Raw genomic sequence first — 19,550 nt, forward strand, 5'->3', positions numbered from 1 at the left:
TTTATACTGTTGATATGAAAATTACTGAATAACTAATTACGTTGATATTTGTCTAAATAGGTAACCGCTGAGATTAATGGATATCTACCTACAGATCAATGAACCCTAGTTAGTTACTGGTATACCGAAACAAATCAAACAAAAAGGATTTCAATTATGCACATTAATTTATTATTAGGTAGATAATTATTTATTAAACAGATGTCAAATAATAATAATATTATAGGAAAATTGTAAAACTGCCATTCATACAGTAAAATTAATATGGCCACTTTTTAAAGAATTCAGGTACATAATATAAAATAAAAAAGACTTAATAAATATATTGCTTAGAAGTAAAAATAATTTATTTTATAATTCCTAATAGTCTTGTTGATAAAAATCTCAAAATCGAATTAACAATAATCATTATCAGTTCTGCTTAGGGAAGTGTGTCATGACTTCATTTCATAATTATAAAAATATAAATTCTAAATATTTCAGGCTCATAACATTGATACCGTTATATAATATAAAAACAGTAAATAGACGGTATTTTTTGGGCTTTGAAGGTCCTGACCTATATACAAATATTAATCGTGACTCAATTTACAGTTTAACATCAGTTTAAGAACATCACAATAATGTAACAAAGAATGTCACGACAAATATTCATAAATTACTGATATTATCTACACTTCATAAAGACGTTAATGTGAATAAAATCTCGCTAACTAAATGATGCTATAGCATACAATATTTCGATATAGACCTTATAAGGCTAATAGGTTCTGTAAAAAATGTATTAAAATATTAATATCATTCATATATCTTTCATATCGCTTTATACAAAGGAACAATGAAGGCATCCATTCGCTTTGCAGTCACCAAAGTCATTCTAGCGCGGTGTGCGCTGAAACCAATATCGCCAGTGTGTCAGAGGTGCTGCACCGCATTACATTTAAATTTATTGTCCTACAAGGTTGTTCTACGACATTCAACAAGATTCTAAAACCAAAACTTCCAAAAATAGATATTACATCGAGATGTCGTTATTTTTAATGGCACTCTAGAACGAGATGCAACTTCGTTGTGTTACTATCTACACCTAATCTACTTTATATCACAAAAACGCTTTACCACTTATAAGCCTCATTAATACAGGACTCCGCGCTCGCGTTCGAACAGATCGCTACCGCAATGGGCACAGGAATGTGACTAGCAACGGGTGTCAGCAGTGAGCAACGCTACATGCGCTCCCCTCATCAAATCACAGGATTTGGAGGCTTTCATTCTTTTGCCATCGCCGTTCCGATACTGACATATCTCTCCTCTGGGCTCAGCCCATGCAACGTCAGTAGAACGACGGGTGCCAGTCTACCGTCGGATGCAGTGGCCCAGGAGACGCTTGCAAAGGCATTAAACCTAGTGCTAGGCAATCAAAACAATAATTAGCTCCGCTGTTATTGTCCCAAAATTGCTGGCCTTTGCACTGAAATCTAACAGCGAGTTCCAACCTTTGACCCGATGATATAGAAGGTGCATATAAAACAAACTGAAATCGGTCCGAATATCCATCACAGGATCCCTGTACATATGAAGTCTGTAAGTCCGTGTACGTTATCCATCTGTTCATTGTATAACGGATATGTACGGTTTTATGAAAGTCCAAGTTGCGTACCCGTACCGAACCACATACGGTTACATGAACACCATCGCAGACTCGCGCACTTTCTAAACACACATTAAATATTTCAAGTTTATCCGCGACATCGCGAGCTAGTTGGAAAAGAGGAACCAATGTTAAGGTACCAAGTCGTAACGGACTTCGTACCGGAGGAGAATTTTGCATATCACAACCAGTGAGATCGTCATAAGCTGATTTTGGAATGACAGGAATTTCATCCATAAATGTTTTAACATCCGCTAAATCAAGTCCTAGAACATCAGCAAATCGTACGATTTTTTTACGACCAGGTGTACCAGGTGGTGTTTTACCAGTTTTTAAGGAAGAACAACGACGAACTCTTTGTGGTCTATCGTCTTCTACATCATCATTATCTTCATCTTTTATTTCCGCGCTCAAAAGTCTCGGTTCAATTTCAGGCGCGGGTGATATTTCTTTTTCAATAGGAACTTCACTGGTTATGATTTCTACAGGCTTCGACGGCAGTTCAGCTTCGTTCGTTTCTATTAATATATCGCTTTCGTTTGGATATTCGATTTCTGTGACTGATAAGTCTTCTTCTATCACGTCGTTGTTCAAATATTTATCAATGTGGAAAACTTCCTCAATACAATCTGATGGATCGCTTCTGGCCGATTCAAATTCTGAATCACTATCTAAGTTAACACTAAGTTGTTCTGGTAAACTTAATCGATCAATTCCTACTGTTGGAGAAGCCTTTCCTACGTAATTTATTTTATCAAAACTATTATGTTGCCCACAATCTTCAAATGTGATAGGAGAGAAAAGACGTTTATCTGCATGACCATTCTCACGTGGCGACTGTTGCAGTTTAACTGGAGATTCTGTAAAAAATACGGTGGAGAATTTGAACCCATTTTGAATTTTATCGGGATGGTGTAACACGAGTTTCATCTGTTCTTTAATATTAGTTTCTGAGTCCACATCATAAAATGGTTGTTCCTCGTCATTAGTAGATCTGACTGATGACTGTTCAGGAAAAGGAGGATCATATTCGTCGACTGGACTGGAAGGACTCTCGCACTCGAGTTCAAAATCATAAAAGGTATCGTGATCACGTTGGGTAGAAGTGGTGGGCCGATGTGCTGTGTTATCACCAGAGAGCCAGTTATTCTCGCAGTGCTCATCATGTCCACCACCTAGGTTGCGAAGCCGTGAATGTAGATCGCGCGCAAAGGCAACGGCGCGACCGCGACACGACATCGGCAGCAAAGATGTCAATCCACACTGTGACACAGAGTGATCATTACTCATCTGCGTCTGAAAAGAAAAAAATTGCTTTTAAACTTAGTGTAGGTAGGTACTTAGTTGTGAGGGATGACATTATACACATTTTACTCACAAGTACTTTTAAATTCTATGTGTATATACTAAATATACGATTTATAAAGTCCATATAAACAAATAAGTAATAAATTTGAAATAAACCCACTTCCATGTCATTTACGGTACTACATAGACTTATTTCCGTTATTTTAAAAATATCTATACAAATACTTATTACAAATCTCTAAACACATTAGATATCTACTAGTATAATAATATAACAATATCACAATTATTCCTGCGTGATTATCATGACATGAAAGTTGAATGTCAAGAGTGAATGAACTTGATAAGATAACAAACGTCATGGTTTTGCTATGAGCACTATTCTATAGTACTGTACAAATATGATATAGTGCAAAAAAGACAACGGGAATGAAACCATTATTAAATCTAAATAATAAATTATTATTAGAACAGACTGTCGGCCTCGGTAGTCTAGCGATTTACCACAATACCGATGGTTAAGGGTTCGATTCCTTGCATAATACAAATATACTACATCGCGATGTTTAAATTGTCCTGCGTTAATACTATTATTATAAGTTTATTTTTACCAAAACTACAAACAATACAAAATAATCAGTAATTTAAAGATGTACCAAACATATAATACAAAAATATATTTATATGAATAATGTGTTTCTTTAGATAGTAATTACATAGATAACATAATATTATATATTAGAATGTCTGATGTAACCCGTAGAGAATAATAACAAACCGTAATTCGGCGCTGTAAAACAGTCCTAACGTAAAACTATATCCGTTTCCTGTCGGCGTTTAAATATTTTTATGTCTCAGAAACCATCCTATAACGTCATCGGCAAAAGTTGGCACGGACCGTGGCATATCCCACGTCCAACTGTGTAAAGTTAAAATCGTAAATTTCAGATCAGAATAAATAAATGTTTTTTACTTTATCTGTTTTTATTTAAGTAAATTTAATATTTCAAGGTGCTTTCCGCATATCACAAGGTTATATATTGTGAGAGATGTCTAATATGTCTATTCCTTCCTGTACGAGTTTCGTCGCCAAGGGCAGTACGTGACCCAATTTGGAGGCAATGACACCATTGAGAATATAGAGCGAGCAGCCTTGACCCTTCTTTCAGTGTTATATTCAGTACATAAAGATCAATTGAAGTCTATTTTTTCTTATAACACCTAATAAACAAGTTAAATCACAACAATAAATTAAAAAGATACACTTACAAAGTGTATCTTATTCAGTATATTGTCAAACTTTACATTTGATTACATAAATCAAAATGTAATCTTGCGAAAAAATTAAGGAAAACCAAGGAAAGAGAATTATTGGCGTAGATGTTGCTCCAAGAAATTATACATATTTTTCGCCTACAATTATAAATATTTTATTTAAATCATTAAAAATATCTATATCTATTATTTGTATTTCTTTATATTATGTAACTAACTGTTCCCGAGACTTCGGCGTGGAATTCAACTATATTTTTCTAAACTAAAAGTAGCCTAAGTTACTCCTTATTACATCAGCTACCTGCCAAAAACATCCCGTCAAAATCGATCCAGCCATTTCAGAGATTAGACGGAACACATAGACAGACAAAAATAATAAAAAATGTTATTTTGGTGTACATATGTACCGCATTTATATTATATGCATGTGCGTGTAGTAAAAAACGGTTATTTCAATATTACTAACAGACACTCCAATTTTATTTATATGTATAGATTAGAATAGCAAGCAAGGTACTACCTGATGTTGATAATCGTTGCCTAGGTATATTGTTATTCATACATATGAACAGCACCATGAACCTATTATTATGTGACACCCATGATACTCATGGGTTTCCATTCCGGAAGATTAAAATCTGATGAGTAATTTCACTACTGCAATGGAAAAACTGACAAAGCAAGAGGCTTGGCGGCTGAAGCATAAAATATCAGGCAAATAGGCAAGCAGAATATGCGTACCGAGGATTTCTAAAGCACTCGTATTTTGTGTATTAACTAGCTGGCTTGTCCTCGTAACATAAATCTTCTTTACATATATAAAACAAAACCATTCAGCGCCTTATTTGCATCTTACAAAAGAAACACAGCTTACAAAGCAAGTTGCTGGGTTACTAAAATACGAATAGTTGAGACTTAGAACGCTGACGATTTTATCTTAAATTAATTGTTATGTGATGTCTTCTTGACTAAGTCTATTACTGCTGTGCATATCTATGTAAACAAAAATTGTAGCGATCCGACTTCAATAATATATCGTTAGATCTATATATGTATCACTTGTTACTGTATTATTTATTTATATCTCTATATGATAGTAATAAAACTGTAAAATGTTTATTTGATTGTACTCGTATATTCGTCTATCAGTATTTTAAACACATCACGTGAAACTACTACATGAATCTTTATAACATTTGGCACAGCTGTTGCTTACACTGAGTCGCTGTCTATCTGTCTGTGTTGCTCCAAGGTACAGATATAAAGTCCATGCATATCAGCGAAATCACTAGCATATCAAGTAACAGTAAATATCAAATAAAAATAATCACTGTAAACTAGTCTTAAAACCTAAAGTATCGTAGTAGCGATTTGCTACGCAAAATGATTTCATAGACATTTAATTCAAAACTGCAATCTGGATTGCCGATAAAATTAATATCACTATCAAATTACATTCTTGAACATCAGTGAAACGAACTCAATTGTACAAATCATCATATAAATTATAAATATAAGGTAATTTATAAATAGGTACATAACGCTATGTCATAAATATGGTATTCATCTACCTTTTTCATTTATTTTCGGCTCGTCCCGAATAGGACAAGCCAGGTACATCTACATGGCAGTGCCTACGCTGTAGAACAAAAGCACCTAATGACTAAACTTGTTGGGAAGCCATTATTATTAAAGGCGACTATTGGTAGTAGAACAATGTACCTTCGTCAAGTGAATCCCCAAGACGGTTCTGGAAACTATCGTGGTGAATTCGCCACCATATTCATCTCATCATCAGCCACTGCTGTTCTGCCAGCATATACCGTTAGCACATCCATTTAAAAAATGCTTCAATAATATTGGATTATAGTTACATATAATTTGGCAGTAAATACAGACTAATTTAAGGTTTCAATGTGACCATTATATAAACACTTTCATAATTGATTAGCATGATAAAACATCTACCTACTTAGTTAAGAATAGTACTTTTAAACGTTTTATTACCCTTACGAAAATTGGTACAAATTAATGACACAATGATATGAAATTAAATGATTTCATATGACTGTTCGACATGGTCGGAGCAACAATTGAGATCAAGTCGCTTATTGGTACAAAACAACTTTCAATCGTGTATCGCGAATGCTCGTTGCAATGGTGGTAAACAATATAAAAGACGTATACACAGTAAATCCGCATACACAGTAAATAAATTGACGTGTAAACAGTAAACAGAGAGAAAATTTTATATTCTATAATTATTATTACATCAGAAGTCATTGGTGCATGCATTTAGAAGATTGAACTATCTATTGATATTCTTGGCGAGAGAAGTCTGCAGTCTACAGACTGTGGTCTCAAGCTAGTGAGCAATACAGAATAACTATGAGAGTAAATGAAAGCAATAGGCCTATGTGAGGACTATGACAGTAGATCCGACTGTCTGGCCTAATATATAATAGAGAATAATAAGTACATATCCACGTAACAGACCGGTGTTATACTCTAATGCATGCATATTACCAAACAAATCCATTGACAACCGACCGCTCGGTGTATATAAAACGAGAATGTAGATAGCTAGTAGAAGAAGAGCGGTGATATATTGTACTCTTTTCCCATTAATTAATAGTTGATTGACTGTATTAAGAACTTTAAATTCGTCCACAAATATCAGTGTCTCGTCCTCGTCATCCTTCGAATAACGAGAACGAGACACCTAAAACTGAATATTTAACATAAAAAAACTACTCTCCACACATAATCAGTCCATAATAATATAAACTAAAAATGTGCTATAGTAACTTTTAATTTAATAATAAATAATAGATAATAATTATTAATCTAATATTGCATAAGATCCAAAGTATGAATTGTTGTTATTCGGATTTGAATGTCTGTCGCATTACCACATAAGTCATTAATTTAAATTACGAGCTTTGAATCATTCAATAAATGTCAAATGAATGTGTTATTTCCCACCGTGCTATAATGCTTTGGCTCTCAGAACTGTAGTGCAGCATGCACGTGTGACGAATCTAGAGCGACTTTGCTGTTATTCGTGTTCTGTGATTAGACACTGATGCCAAAAGCGAAGCGTCATGAAGACGTGGGTGTGCGATACGAAAATATCTACAGCGATTTGAAGACAACGGTCAGTTGTAGACTATGTTGACTTAGAAAATAAGGTCTTGAGACTACAATGAATGAGATTTAAGCGAAATTGTAATAGCCCTTTCAGGCCGACTTTCATTCGATTCAGGTACCTACAGCAAAGATGATATAGTACTATTTACACAAGACAAATAAAACTCGTACAAGTATCGGCTGTGATTATTCTGTATTGTTTATATTTTAAGGAAGTTCATATGCGTCTACTATTGGTCAGTTCATTTAATGGAATTGTTTGTGTTTCGGGCATATTTATTGGCACCAAAATTAAACAAAATTAATACCAATTCACTAGCCAGTTTCAAACTAAACTGTAATTTCAGTCAGGCATCATTTGGTTTTTTATACCTGCTGGATGCTACTTCCACAATTAGGTTTTACAAGTTAGTGATGTTTTTAAAATATGCTCCACGTACAAATTTCTGTGCCTATATACTCTAGGACTCTTAAATTAAAAAACACTAGTAGGTACATATATTGGTTGGTTCAATGATTTATTCAATCTCAAGAGCGATCACTGTTTCAAACCACAACCACTAACCACTAATAAATTTGTTCATAAATAATACTGCCCACTTGTAATGTAGATATAATAAGATACGCCTTGATTTCTGAGCTCTAAAACCGCTTGCATCTTAAGAAGATAAAGAAACTAACTAATCTGGTAAATGTTTTTTTACTATATGAATCAACTCTAGATAGAAGGAATCTTATCACCTATGGATATACAAAATACTTTTGGACCTATTCTCAGACCTACCAAATATACACCAAAAAATTTTTGATATTCCCCCAAAACAGCATGATCAACATGCTGTTTTGGGGGAATATCAAAACAAACAAGAATATATATCAATACAATGCTAAATTCAGAAATAACTTTTGTATATATCACCAAAATGAAGTATCTAAGAGTATATAGCTAAGTTAACTAACGTTTTTTATGTATTTATTTATTTTATTATTAAAAACAGTCTTAGGTCTTAGAAATATACTTTTATTATTTACAGATAATTATTTTTAAAGACACAGTTATCTTTATTTGTAATGACATCGATGGTAATATTTTTTAATTATTATTATTTTTTTATTAATAAATTAATTAAGATAAAAGTAAGTAATTAATAGAATATTGAGGGTTTATTATGCCACCCAATAAAACAGTACATTATATGCACATTCGATACGCATTATCCCTATCATAACTTAATATCTGCTAAAATAATAAGTTACAAACATTATTTTGTAATGTAAATGTAAACATATTTAAATTAGTTAGTGAAATTGCTATATAAAATTTTAAATCGTAACTATGACAATTATGATACAAAACGTAACATAATATTATATATGAATTAAATAACATTGATAACAGATATTAGTCATATGATTTAGAATACCTACACGTCATAAAAGGCTCAATGAAGAAGTTTGATAAGCTGCGGTTATCGACCTACGAATTGATAACGCATAACTTATAGAAGATTGCGCAGATATTTTCAATGTGTTGATTGTATTGAATTCATTAGCCATATTGACTAGTGCACATTGAAATAAATATATTGAGAACATTTCTGTTATGATCGATTTTGTTATGTTCTTACCTATAATAGCTATTAAAATTAAATAAGTACTTATGAGACGAATTATTTAGTTATAATCTCTATCTAGATAGAAATAGAAATTTATTTATATAAAACGAACGCAATAAATACTTATTCACCAGAGGTAGACAATAAAAAAATCGTCTATGTATGTACCTCAGTCTCACCTATTACAGCCGCCAAGCAGCAATTCTTTGTAAACTGTGTTTAGGTTGCCTAGTTAAATTATATATATACACAACAGAAACATAGCTTTCATACATATTTGGTGGTGGATTTAGATTTATATAATGTTATCTTCTTACTTTCCACCTTACAGGCCTATCTAAGGAAATATGATAAAATATGAAATTACTTTGATTTACTTACTTTATTTTTAGTGTTTCTTTGTACTAACATATTTTTCTATCATGTAATTACCGAAACATTTTATCAATACTGTACTGAGGATGTCCTTCTATATCCTCGAATTCTTTAGCATAATATTTTATCAACGTAATGATTTGCTTTTACTTTCAGTCTATTATGTATATCTAATCTGTGATACATTATTGTGTGACCGGGCATGCGAAACATTAATATGTTTCGGCTATCTAATCCATAATTTTATCATTGTACAAGTACATACAAATTTAACAAAAGGTAAGAGACTATTTTATCCAAAAATCTATGAGCTACAAACTTGATCGATGTAGAGGGCGAACAGCGGACATTCCGTAGATCAGCCTGTGTCAATCGTCAATTACCACTAAAGAGTGTTATGATAATATTCACCTTGTTATGTAGATAGCTGTTATCATTCTTTTATGTAACTGGAATGGCGAGTAAGTGGACTGCCCACATGATTTAAAGTTGCAAACATCGTCTGGATACATAAACTGCACTAACAGTTATTACCTACACTTTTATTATCATAGAATGTAAATTAAATAGTTTATAGTAAAACGTGAAAACTATGAGTGTTACAGCCTATGCTGTAAATATTATAAATGACATAGTGGAGTAACTTGAAACAATCATGCTCACTAAAAAGTTCAAACTTGTGGTGGCGTGGTGGGCGGGTCAATGTTTTACTTCTAATATGGTTGAGTGCAATGATGGTGGGCTCATCCGTCATACTCGTGAACAGGTGGTGCTTGTGGAGACTGGTCTGTTCGGATTACGATCACTGATTAGACTTTTTGCTTTTGACAAAATTGCAATAGCATATGCTGGTGGTCAGTCAATTCTTCCAAATTTGATTTTATAAATTAATCTGTATTATAGTAAATATATACGACCATATTTGAAAAGAATACGAGCTAAGTTTCTTGTCAGTTCTACTAATCACGAAACGACTCCGAACTGACGGTAGGTTTGACATATTATATGAATATGTAATAGACCTTCATAAATAAGGAAATTTTGAATTTGAATTTATATGATGTCCGTGGTATCTCTCGCGCGTTGCCATTACTGAGGTGTTATGCGTTAGTATAAAATATCGTTTTCTATACCTAAGAAACAAGTTGCCCGGTAAATGTTGTTTTGCCATATAAATTAATATCGCTATAAAAATAGATTTTGACAGTATAAGTGTGGAAATTTAAGCTCGTATGTAATTTTTAATGCCGACTCTTAAAAAACTCAATATAAAAGGTTGTTTTCTTTAAAAAAATAAAAACTCATATTCATATAAATTATGGAGATTAATTAAGTAGTACGTATTAATTACTCTCCATAATTCATATCGGTTACTCCATATACTACTCTCACATTTCTACAAAAATCTAGGAAACGTCAAATTATATATATCATTAGGCAATGCGAGAAATTTAACCCTTGTAGAACATGTAATATGTTCTACAAGGGTTAAATTTCTCGCATTTTAACAATTATATTTATAACTAGCTGTTCCCGCGACTTCGTCCGCGTAGAATTACTCCCACATTTCTACAAAAATTATGGAAATGTCAAATTATATATGTATATCATTAGGCAATGCGAGAAATTTAACCCTTGTAGAACATATTACATTTTAACAATTATATTTATATCTAGCTGTTCCCGCGACTTCGTCCGCGTGGAATTACACCGAGCAAGTGTAATCACTAAGCTAAATCTGACAGTAGCGCGTTCAACCGAACAATCAAACGGACTTCAGCATTATATATATTAGTACAAATGTGCAGAATAATGATTTTGTTCGTAATGTGGGTAAGTATTATCTAAAAAATGAGTTCAATTAACTCCTTATCTAAATATTAAATTATTATTTAGTGATTAACGGCAAAATTTGTTATCTATAAAACATCAAGGTGTGTTATTGTTGACATTAATTTGTTCCAAATAAATTAGGGCTTATTTTTTGTATTTTGTTTTAATAGGTACAAACCCATCACTCGTATTTCGTCGTAATCGTCATTGCAAGGTTTATAGGGGTGTTAGTTATTTATAAAACACAATGTTAGTCTTCCATGAATCCTATAATTACAAATAGTCTAGTTTTATAAGTGACAAAACATTCTATACAAATGATAGTAATTAAAAACAAAATATCAATGAGGACTAATATAACTTCTTTGGCATACAAAACGACCCTGATACATCATAAGATGCAATATATTAATGCAATTAATTACTGTACCAAAATTGACGCCCACCATATATGGAGAAAGTAATAAATATACAACAGCGTACTTGCACAAGCCACCTGCTACGTCAAGGGCGCCAGCCCTTTGCATGTTCTATGTACCACAACCGGGACTAGTCGGCATTACATCATCTAGTGTTACACGTAAATAATGTATCGTCGAGTTTTGTATTTTCTAGAAGATGTATATAATAAAATGTATATAATGCATGAAATGTATATTAAAATACGCTATACGCAAACGTGTTTTATGTCAACCTTATAAATATGATAAACACGAAAGTTTGTTTCACGCGTAAACTACTGAACAGATTTTGATGAAACTTTACATTAATATAATTTATACATTAAAATAATACATCTATTATTTAAAATCGCCCAATTTACATACTATCGTATGTAAATTGGGCGAAACTTAATGATAACTGTCCAGTAAGTGTGATCTAGACAAAGTTGCGCCGGTAAACAGGTAATAAATAATTATTATAATTTCCCAAACGTTCACTACGATACACTATTCAATAATTTTCTTATTGCTACATTTTTAGGTACGTAAACATTTAATCAATCAAGTTCTAGTTGTTCTACGTTGGTTAACTATCGTAGTATATGTTAAAAACTTGTCATATTTATAAATAAAATAGAAAGGCGACATCGCAATGCTCGTCAAATGTAATCAGTACCACGTAACTGTAAGTCAATCAATCGAGTAATGTTTCAATATAGCTAATACATGCAACGTTATTTGTGGCCAAACGGTTCGTTTATTAAAGATTTGATTTATTCTTTTTAAACTCAATGATTTTCAATTAAGTTCAATCTACCCCGAGAATTGAATAAATGCTCTCAATCATTGAGAGGATCAGAAACGGTCACATGAGTACACTTTATTAGCAATAATGCTTAAAGAGTAAGTCAGTCATACTAGTAAAAACCGTTGATACTCGCGTGTCAATCTTTATGGGAAACTTGAAACACCAAAAATGCGAATGTCATATTGTGAAAGCGTATTGAGTTTTCTACGAAACCGGTTGCAGGCTGAACTTTTATAGCGATATGAAATGTTGACTCAGACCATACCACTGCTAACCAAGTCCAATAAATAAATGGCATTGTGGTATGGCATGACAAAAAGGAAGATTAAGTGGCGACCAATCTCGCCAGTCGCGTGATCCTTAAGATAGTCTCTTGTATTATGAGAAATCAGACTTGTCTTATTTATTCGATACCGTAACTGTATTGCCGATAGTATCTACCGTACGTTACCATAACAATCTACTGCGAAATACGTGTCGCTCTCTCTCTCTCTCTCTCTCTCTCTCTCTGTCTACACCGCACGTAGGCTTGTTTTATTAATCTCATTCTACGTTAATTAAGTGATTCTAAGTAATACCCTTGGATTTAGTTTTATTTCAAATATTCCTCCTCTGACACCAGATTGGAAGGTTATGATCACTTACGTGATTCTTACGGTATCCTGGAGTTGAGAATGTTATGATATTTATACTCTTGCTCCGTCCCCATGAAGGGAAAAGGGGATTTTAATAGACATATTGTGGTTTAATAACCCCATTACTAGCGATGTGCTATGTCAGGTTTACCGCCACGCGGTTCCCCCTGGAAATCATTGTGGTAAATTACCATTTGTCAAGATGGACTAACTGACATGATTTCATGCTAATTTTATAATCCTCCCTAGTGCCCCAGCAGCGTACATCGTTATTGGAGGCAGATGAATTATCATCTATAAAAAACTGTCAACTCAATGAAATTGTTTTAGCAAATGTTCTCAATGAATATTCTGTTTTATCGAAGAATAATTGCAACAAGATAATTATAATATGGCTGATGATCGATAATTAAATGATTAATAAAATTGATTACCTGTGAGTCTTATGTGATATTTATAACCAAAAAGGGGCGTGTGATCTAACAAGCTATGTGCTAGCACGTTTCTTCCGTCATTAAAGGACGTAATAAAAGGGCGACTGCCAACTTGCGACTTGCGAGGCGCGTGATGGTTATTTGTAGATAAGTGACGCGTCCCAATTACCGATGTGTGTGCGCACTATTTCCGAACACAAACTAAAAATCACGACGTCCGCTCAACCTGCCATATACAAATTAGGATATTCCTGTATATTTCTCATATGTTTCTAATTTAACAACAATAATTACAAAAGATTTAGCCATGCTGCAACAAATACGACAGTGTGTTTAACCTATGCATATAGGTACATATTTGGATATTTCCTATATTCTGTACATTGTTTCTTATTTAAAAACATCTAAAATGACGAAATTTCTATATCTGTATACTGTTCGAAATACGCTTATATTTTTACAACTTAAAAACAAAATTTGACGAGATTTGTGTCACGAGGACAGACGTAAGTAACTTTTACGTTAAAGAAAGCAGACTTTTTTTTTTTAAGTAACCAATGGTACATCATATTACTTAATGATTTAAAAAGAAAAGGTATTAGTCCAACTTAAAAACTCCTTACACAATGAACCTGGCCGCGTGTGAGGTCATCAAGAACACAGAAGTAAGGTGATCATATTATATATCATGGTCGGTACACCGATTCTCATAAACATTTATTGTATTTATTGACAATTTGTTTATCTTACATTATATGCCACATGTTATCTGATAATTTCATGCAACACGCATGAGATGTTAGACGTTTTTGTCAATATATTTGTGGCAAGAAGAGGACTTTCTTAGAAGCGTTACATAGTCAAATTTACAATTAGAACTATATTCTAATTGTAAATTTGACTATGTAACGCCCTTGTAACTCATATGTTCTGAAAGATATTTCTTATACCAAATTTATAAATAGTAAACATATTTATGTCTCAATACGAGTCGAAGTGTTGTAAGGTGCGATATACAGCACTGTGTAGGAGACTTGTAGAATGGTAGGTAATGCATAAGGCGTGGACGTTATGAGCTATTCATGTAAATTGGCGACGGTGATCTGGTCAGTTCTCCCTGTTCTCATCACTGTATGGAAGTCAACCTGACATCATCAGTGGTCAGGGTCAGGGGGTCATCAGTCCACTTAACTAATAACACTAACAACCCCTCCCTCTATTCAATTATTCATTATTTCATTTATTATTCATTATTTAAACAATAATCTACTTGTTTATTATACCAGTTACATAATAAAAGTTTTATTATAATTCTGCTTAGTGTTTACTTAATATTTTCTTTTATATAGGATTGCTAATATATTTGTTTATACTATGTGTAGCAACGACGACTGTTACATAGCAGTGATTATTGTGAATGACTTTAATAAGAAGATTGATGTGGAGTCACTTGAGTACGATACGATAAGCGGAAATGTGGTTGTACTTGCAACGACCATAAACATTTCTGTTACGAAGGTTCTGCAGCCAGTAACGATAGGTACTATGACCTTTTTATTCTACACATGCTGAATAGCTTTATAAAGGACTCGGGTAATTATTTGTGCTCTATGAAAATAATTTACATTTAAGATTTCGCTTACTGTATTTTGTGGTCAATAAATTTATAAATTATCAAAGAATTTAAATAGAATAAAATATAAATAATGCTCAATATATAGTTCTTATTTTATTCGAGTTTATTAATGAGCATTGCTAGAAGTAACTAGAAATAGTGACAAATCTTTAGAAGCTACTCTTTATATTTACTGCACTCACGAGTTGTCTATCATTTTCAAAAATAATCTTATTTTTATTTTCAAATAACATGATAATATTTTGGATTTAAAATATTGTTACTACAATTTAATTTCTAAGTGTTGTAATAATAATAATATAACGATACTTTATACAATTTAGCATAGAATTCTATACGATTAGGCTTTATTTACGAGTTTTGCCCAACTAGTTTCGGATTCCACAAGAAGACTGGGTGTACTTTTAAGTAAGACCTAAAAATATTATAAATTGTATATATATATATATATATATATGTTCCCGCCTTATATGAATCTGTAGTAAAGATATACAAACTAGCGCTATTTCTGAAATGATATCATCAATTTATCTTCCCTTTAATTTGTTAAAAATTAAGATGATAACAATATTTTTTATGTGTTAGGAAAAATATTTAGCCGCTCTGTTCTCTCTAAACCAAGATAACTAACACTCTGCTCTGTTAACTGTTGTACGTAACCAGGAGATATAATTTATCTATAGTTAACTAATAATTTGCTTCAGGATAAGTGGACGAACCAGAATAGTCAACAATTTAGCATACAAAGTAGACTCGCAAGAGATAGGTACTATGGTAATTGAGTACCAGTTCTCTATTATATTTGCAATTCAAATTCAATAGTTATAGGGTTGTTAACAGTTTTAACGGATTAGCATCCGTATATACCTGTATGAAAGTATATTAATATTAAAAATATGCAGAATAAACATGAGATGCACAATTTTACAATGATTATATCTAGAATTTGCAATCAAAAGTACATATTCATATAAAACATCTGTTGCTATTTATACATTTACATGTTAATCTTTTCTATATTATGTTTTATTTTAGTTAGGTATATATCTAAGATTTATTTGAGAAGATATAAATGCCAACCGTATAATGGGTGCTATTTATATTTTCAATTAAATATTAATAGATATAATTATGATATATTTTTATTTAGTACCTATACAAATACATTAATTGAATGCTAATATGTTATTTGTTGTTTAAATTGCTATAATTTATCAGAATTTAATTATATAATGAGGTGTAATGGAACAAATTAACACACTGTCGTCTGAATGTTTACTTATGACTTATGAAACTGTAAAACGAATTTCGATCCAGTCTACTGATACACTATATAGTTTGCTCCAAAATCAATTATTAGGCAATTATGACATAATTTGTGTACCATATGTTTTTATTTATATCTAATATATTTTATAGTATTTTCAATTCTAATCCGTTCAGGTATTCGAAATATTGGTTACCCAATCATTTGAACGATTGAACATATTTAAATTAAATTAAACACACATGAACTGCATCTCAAATGTTAACAGGATATTTAATATATTTATATGGGCTCGAGCAGAGGCTACAGCTATATTAATGAAAAATACAGTTTGGAAGTTTGTATTTTCGCTTTTTGTTACTGAATCACTATGAAACAGTTTACTGGATTTCAATGAAATTTGGAATACCTAAAGAGTATTATATGAGCAGATAAGAACCTTTTAGTATAATTTAAACGATAATAGCCGTTGGATACACCTGATATGTTGTAAAATATTCACGTTGGCTGTAATGTTTTCATCATTCATCTATCTCATGCTCATGAGCCTGTTCCCGTTATTACATATCGAAATCAAATTACATTAACAATGCAGTTTGTTAAGGTATCATTTATATTTTTGTTTGCAAATAATTCTACTTATCAACAGACATTAAGTAGGAGACAGATTAGTCGGTATATTACCTCGATAACAACATAACATTTAATACCGATTTTTAAATACACAAACATGATTTCAGGGCCTACCTACTTATTTCAAGGATAATTAACCCATCAATCAAAGATTGGTATATGACCAAAACAATATTTATTAATATAAATAGTATGAATATATGGAATATTTCGCTATATGTAATTGATTGACAAGATTTTAAAAATTACCTACCCTATTATACAATAAATATCAGTTTAAAATAATAAGAGCCAAAAATAATTTATCGCTATGCAGTTTATATTAAATACAGATATAATTAACTGATAAATAATTCAAATATAAAACCTCTTACTGTATAATAAATTCAAAAAGAATTCAGAAATCAATCAATTTTACTACTTTTATTTATTTATCTGTCCAGATCTTCTATCCTTACACACAATTCTTCTTATGTCCTTTATTATAAATAACCCAAAAGTCATGACAATATGCTTAAATCTCCGATATCTTTCCCAAAAAAGCAATGTGGACAATTGAAAATATTGTTTCAAACGTTTATATAAACTGCTCAGTCATATATGCAATTTATAGATTGAATATACTTTATTTGTAACATCAGTAAAAAAAAAGGACATAAACAATATATTAAACGATACGTGCATAATTACCATAAGCCGGCCTTATTACTGAAAGCAATCTTTTCAAGGCAACCTTAGGGAAAAGGAATTAAATATCGAACAGGTAGGTAATATACAAACAGTACATAAAAATAAATATGCAAATTTATCACGAAGAGTTAAAAATTACATTTCAGATTTCTCCTTGTTTCTTGTTGAAAGAGTTTCAATTTTATGAGTTTTCTACTTGGCTTTCGGTTTTATACTCTTTACGTAACGCTGCATACTGCTAGGTATCCAAATAATTACTAATCTTAAATAATAAATGGATAAATACCCACACTAGAACACTTAATTTGTAATGGAGGTAACCTATTAATGTTTGTTCATTAACAGTAATAATAAAAATATGTTACCTTTTTCATCAAAACAGGAATCTCATGTTCCAATGACATTTCAAGCTTAGGGGAGGTCATGTATATTACGTGTTCACTCCACACAGATATTCTTCAATCGAAGCCACCCCGTCCGGCCGTGTTCCACTTATAACAACGGTTATTTATTTATTTACTGATATAATTTATAAATAATGCAGACACTAATGATAATTGTCACTCGATGCATGCGTGTTCACTGTGTATCATTTTTATATTATTTTACATATATTTATTTCACTTTTCTTCGACTCTCATGTGTCGATATATTAATTGACGGTAGATTTAATAAATAAAATAACGCGATGTGATGGCACACGGCGCTTGCGCTGCGTGCGAATGACAGAACTGCGGCCGCAGCATTGCGTTTGCGCCCGGCCATAAGCGATTGAGCCCGCGCGCCACCGGCCAGCGACATTGATATCAGCAAATTTTATTTCCACCCTAAATCATCTACCTCATTAAGTAGTGTTTATTATTGCAAATTATAAGAATATTCGTCCATTCTACTGATAGTGCAAACTAATACACTCTATTTATGGCTGTGTATAAATAAACGGACACGCGGGGTTTGCGTGATGCGCACACGCTACTGGTGTGATATGTTGGCGCCCTCAATGTCTCCTAGCATGAGATGTGGTCAGAAATGTAATCATTGAATTAATTAGAAAGAATTCAATAACAAAATGTTGTAACCTAATGTATATATTCAATTTTATACTTAATTTTGATTATACAGGATAACTTTTTTTTTTAATGATAATAGTATTATGCACTCGAATGCGCTAACTGTTTACGAGGGCGGGACACTGGGACTTGAGAATAATAAGATCAGTATGATGTGAAGTCAGTTATCCAATTTTAACAATTTCAGCACATATTAATCACGATGGTTTTGCCTACAAAACGGCCACCTATAAAATGAGTATACAGGTGGCCGTACGTAGGCTATCTACTTATATCTCTCAAATTGACCACATCAGATTTGACAAACGGATTATTACGAATAATCAATACTAAGGTACTGCTTTATTTACATAGAAATATTACGTAAATATCTAAACTGTATTTTTATTGTAACCGACTTGGTACGAAATTATTTGCTTCACGCTCACCTATGTCCGCGGCCAAGTGCTTTGGATGATACGTTTCGGTTCAAAGAGATATGTCAGCGAAATTACAGAAAACAAAAGAGGAAACGATCGTGTATGTATTTTCAGAAAAACAATGATTGCATTTTGAAATAACAAAGTAATATACATAGATAAGATGATTGAAGCATGAATAATCGTATTCGGTGCATCACTGACAAAACTTTTAACGCCCCTAATACCGTTTGTTTTGCAATTTTCGTCAGATGAACTGCCAGCTTGTTACCTATAAAAATGCTTAGTCAGTCGGTCATTTCTCTTT

At 32.3% G+C, this 19,550-nt stretch overlaps 2 protein-coding genes across 3 annotated transcripts in view; both read right to left on the reverse strand.

Moving 5' to 3' along the window:
* The window catches only part of LOC131848326 (divergent protein kinase domain 1C), a 75,086-nt gene that overhangs the window by 32,641 nt on the left and 22,895 nt on the right, over nt 1–19,550 (reverse strand). The gene's annotated exons all lie outside the window — the stretch shown is intronic.
* Nucleotides 174–19,550, reverse strand: part of LOC131848323 (glycogen-binding subunit 76A) — a 29,630-nt gene continuing 10,253 nt past the window's right edge. The window contains exons 1-2 of one of the 2 annotated variants that reach the window (XM_059198140.1): nt 18,120–18,281; nt 174–2,947 (exon numbers count right to left, since the gene is read on the reverse strand). In XM_059198140.1, the coding sequence (XP_059054123.1) occupies nt 1,334–2,947; nt 18,120–18,179 (1,674 nt within the window). In that variant the 5' untranslated portion in view covers nt 18,180–18,281 and the 3' untranslated portion in view covers nt 174–1,333. Of the gene's footprint in view, nt 2,948–18,119; nt 18,282–19,550 lie in introns of those variants that run through there. The other variant, XM_059198141.1, reaches the window with a different exon arrangement.

Source organism: Achroia grisella, unplaced genomic scaffold, assembly GCF_030625045.1.
Source record: "Achroia grisella isolate CSIRO2021 unplaced genomic scaffold, CSIRO_AGI_Agris_v1 utg546, whole genome shotgun sequence".
NCBI classification, from domain to species: domain Eukaryota; kingdom Metazoa; phylum Arthropoda; class Insecta; order Lepidoptera; family Pyralidae; genus Achroia; species Achroia grisella.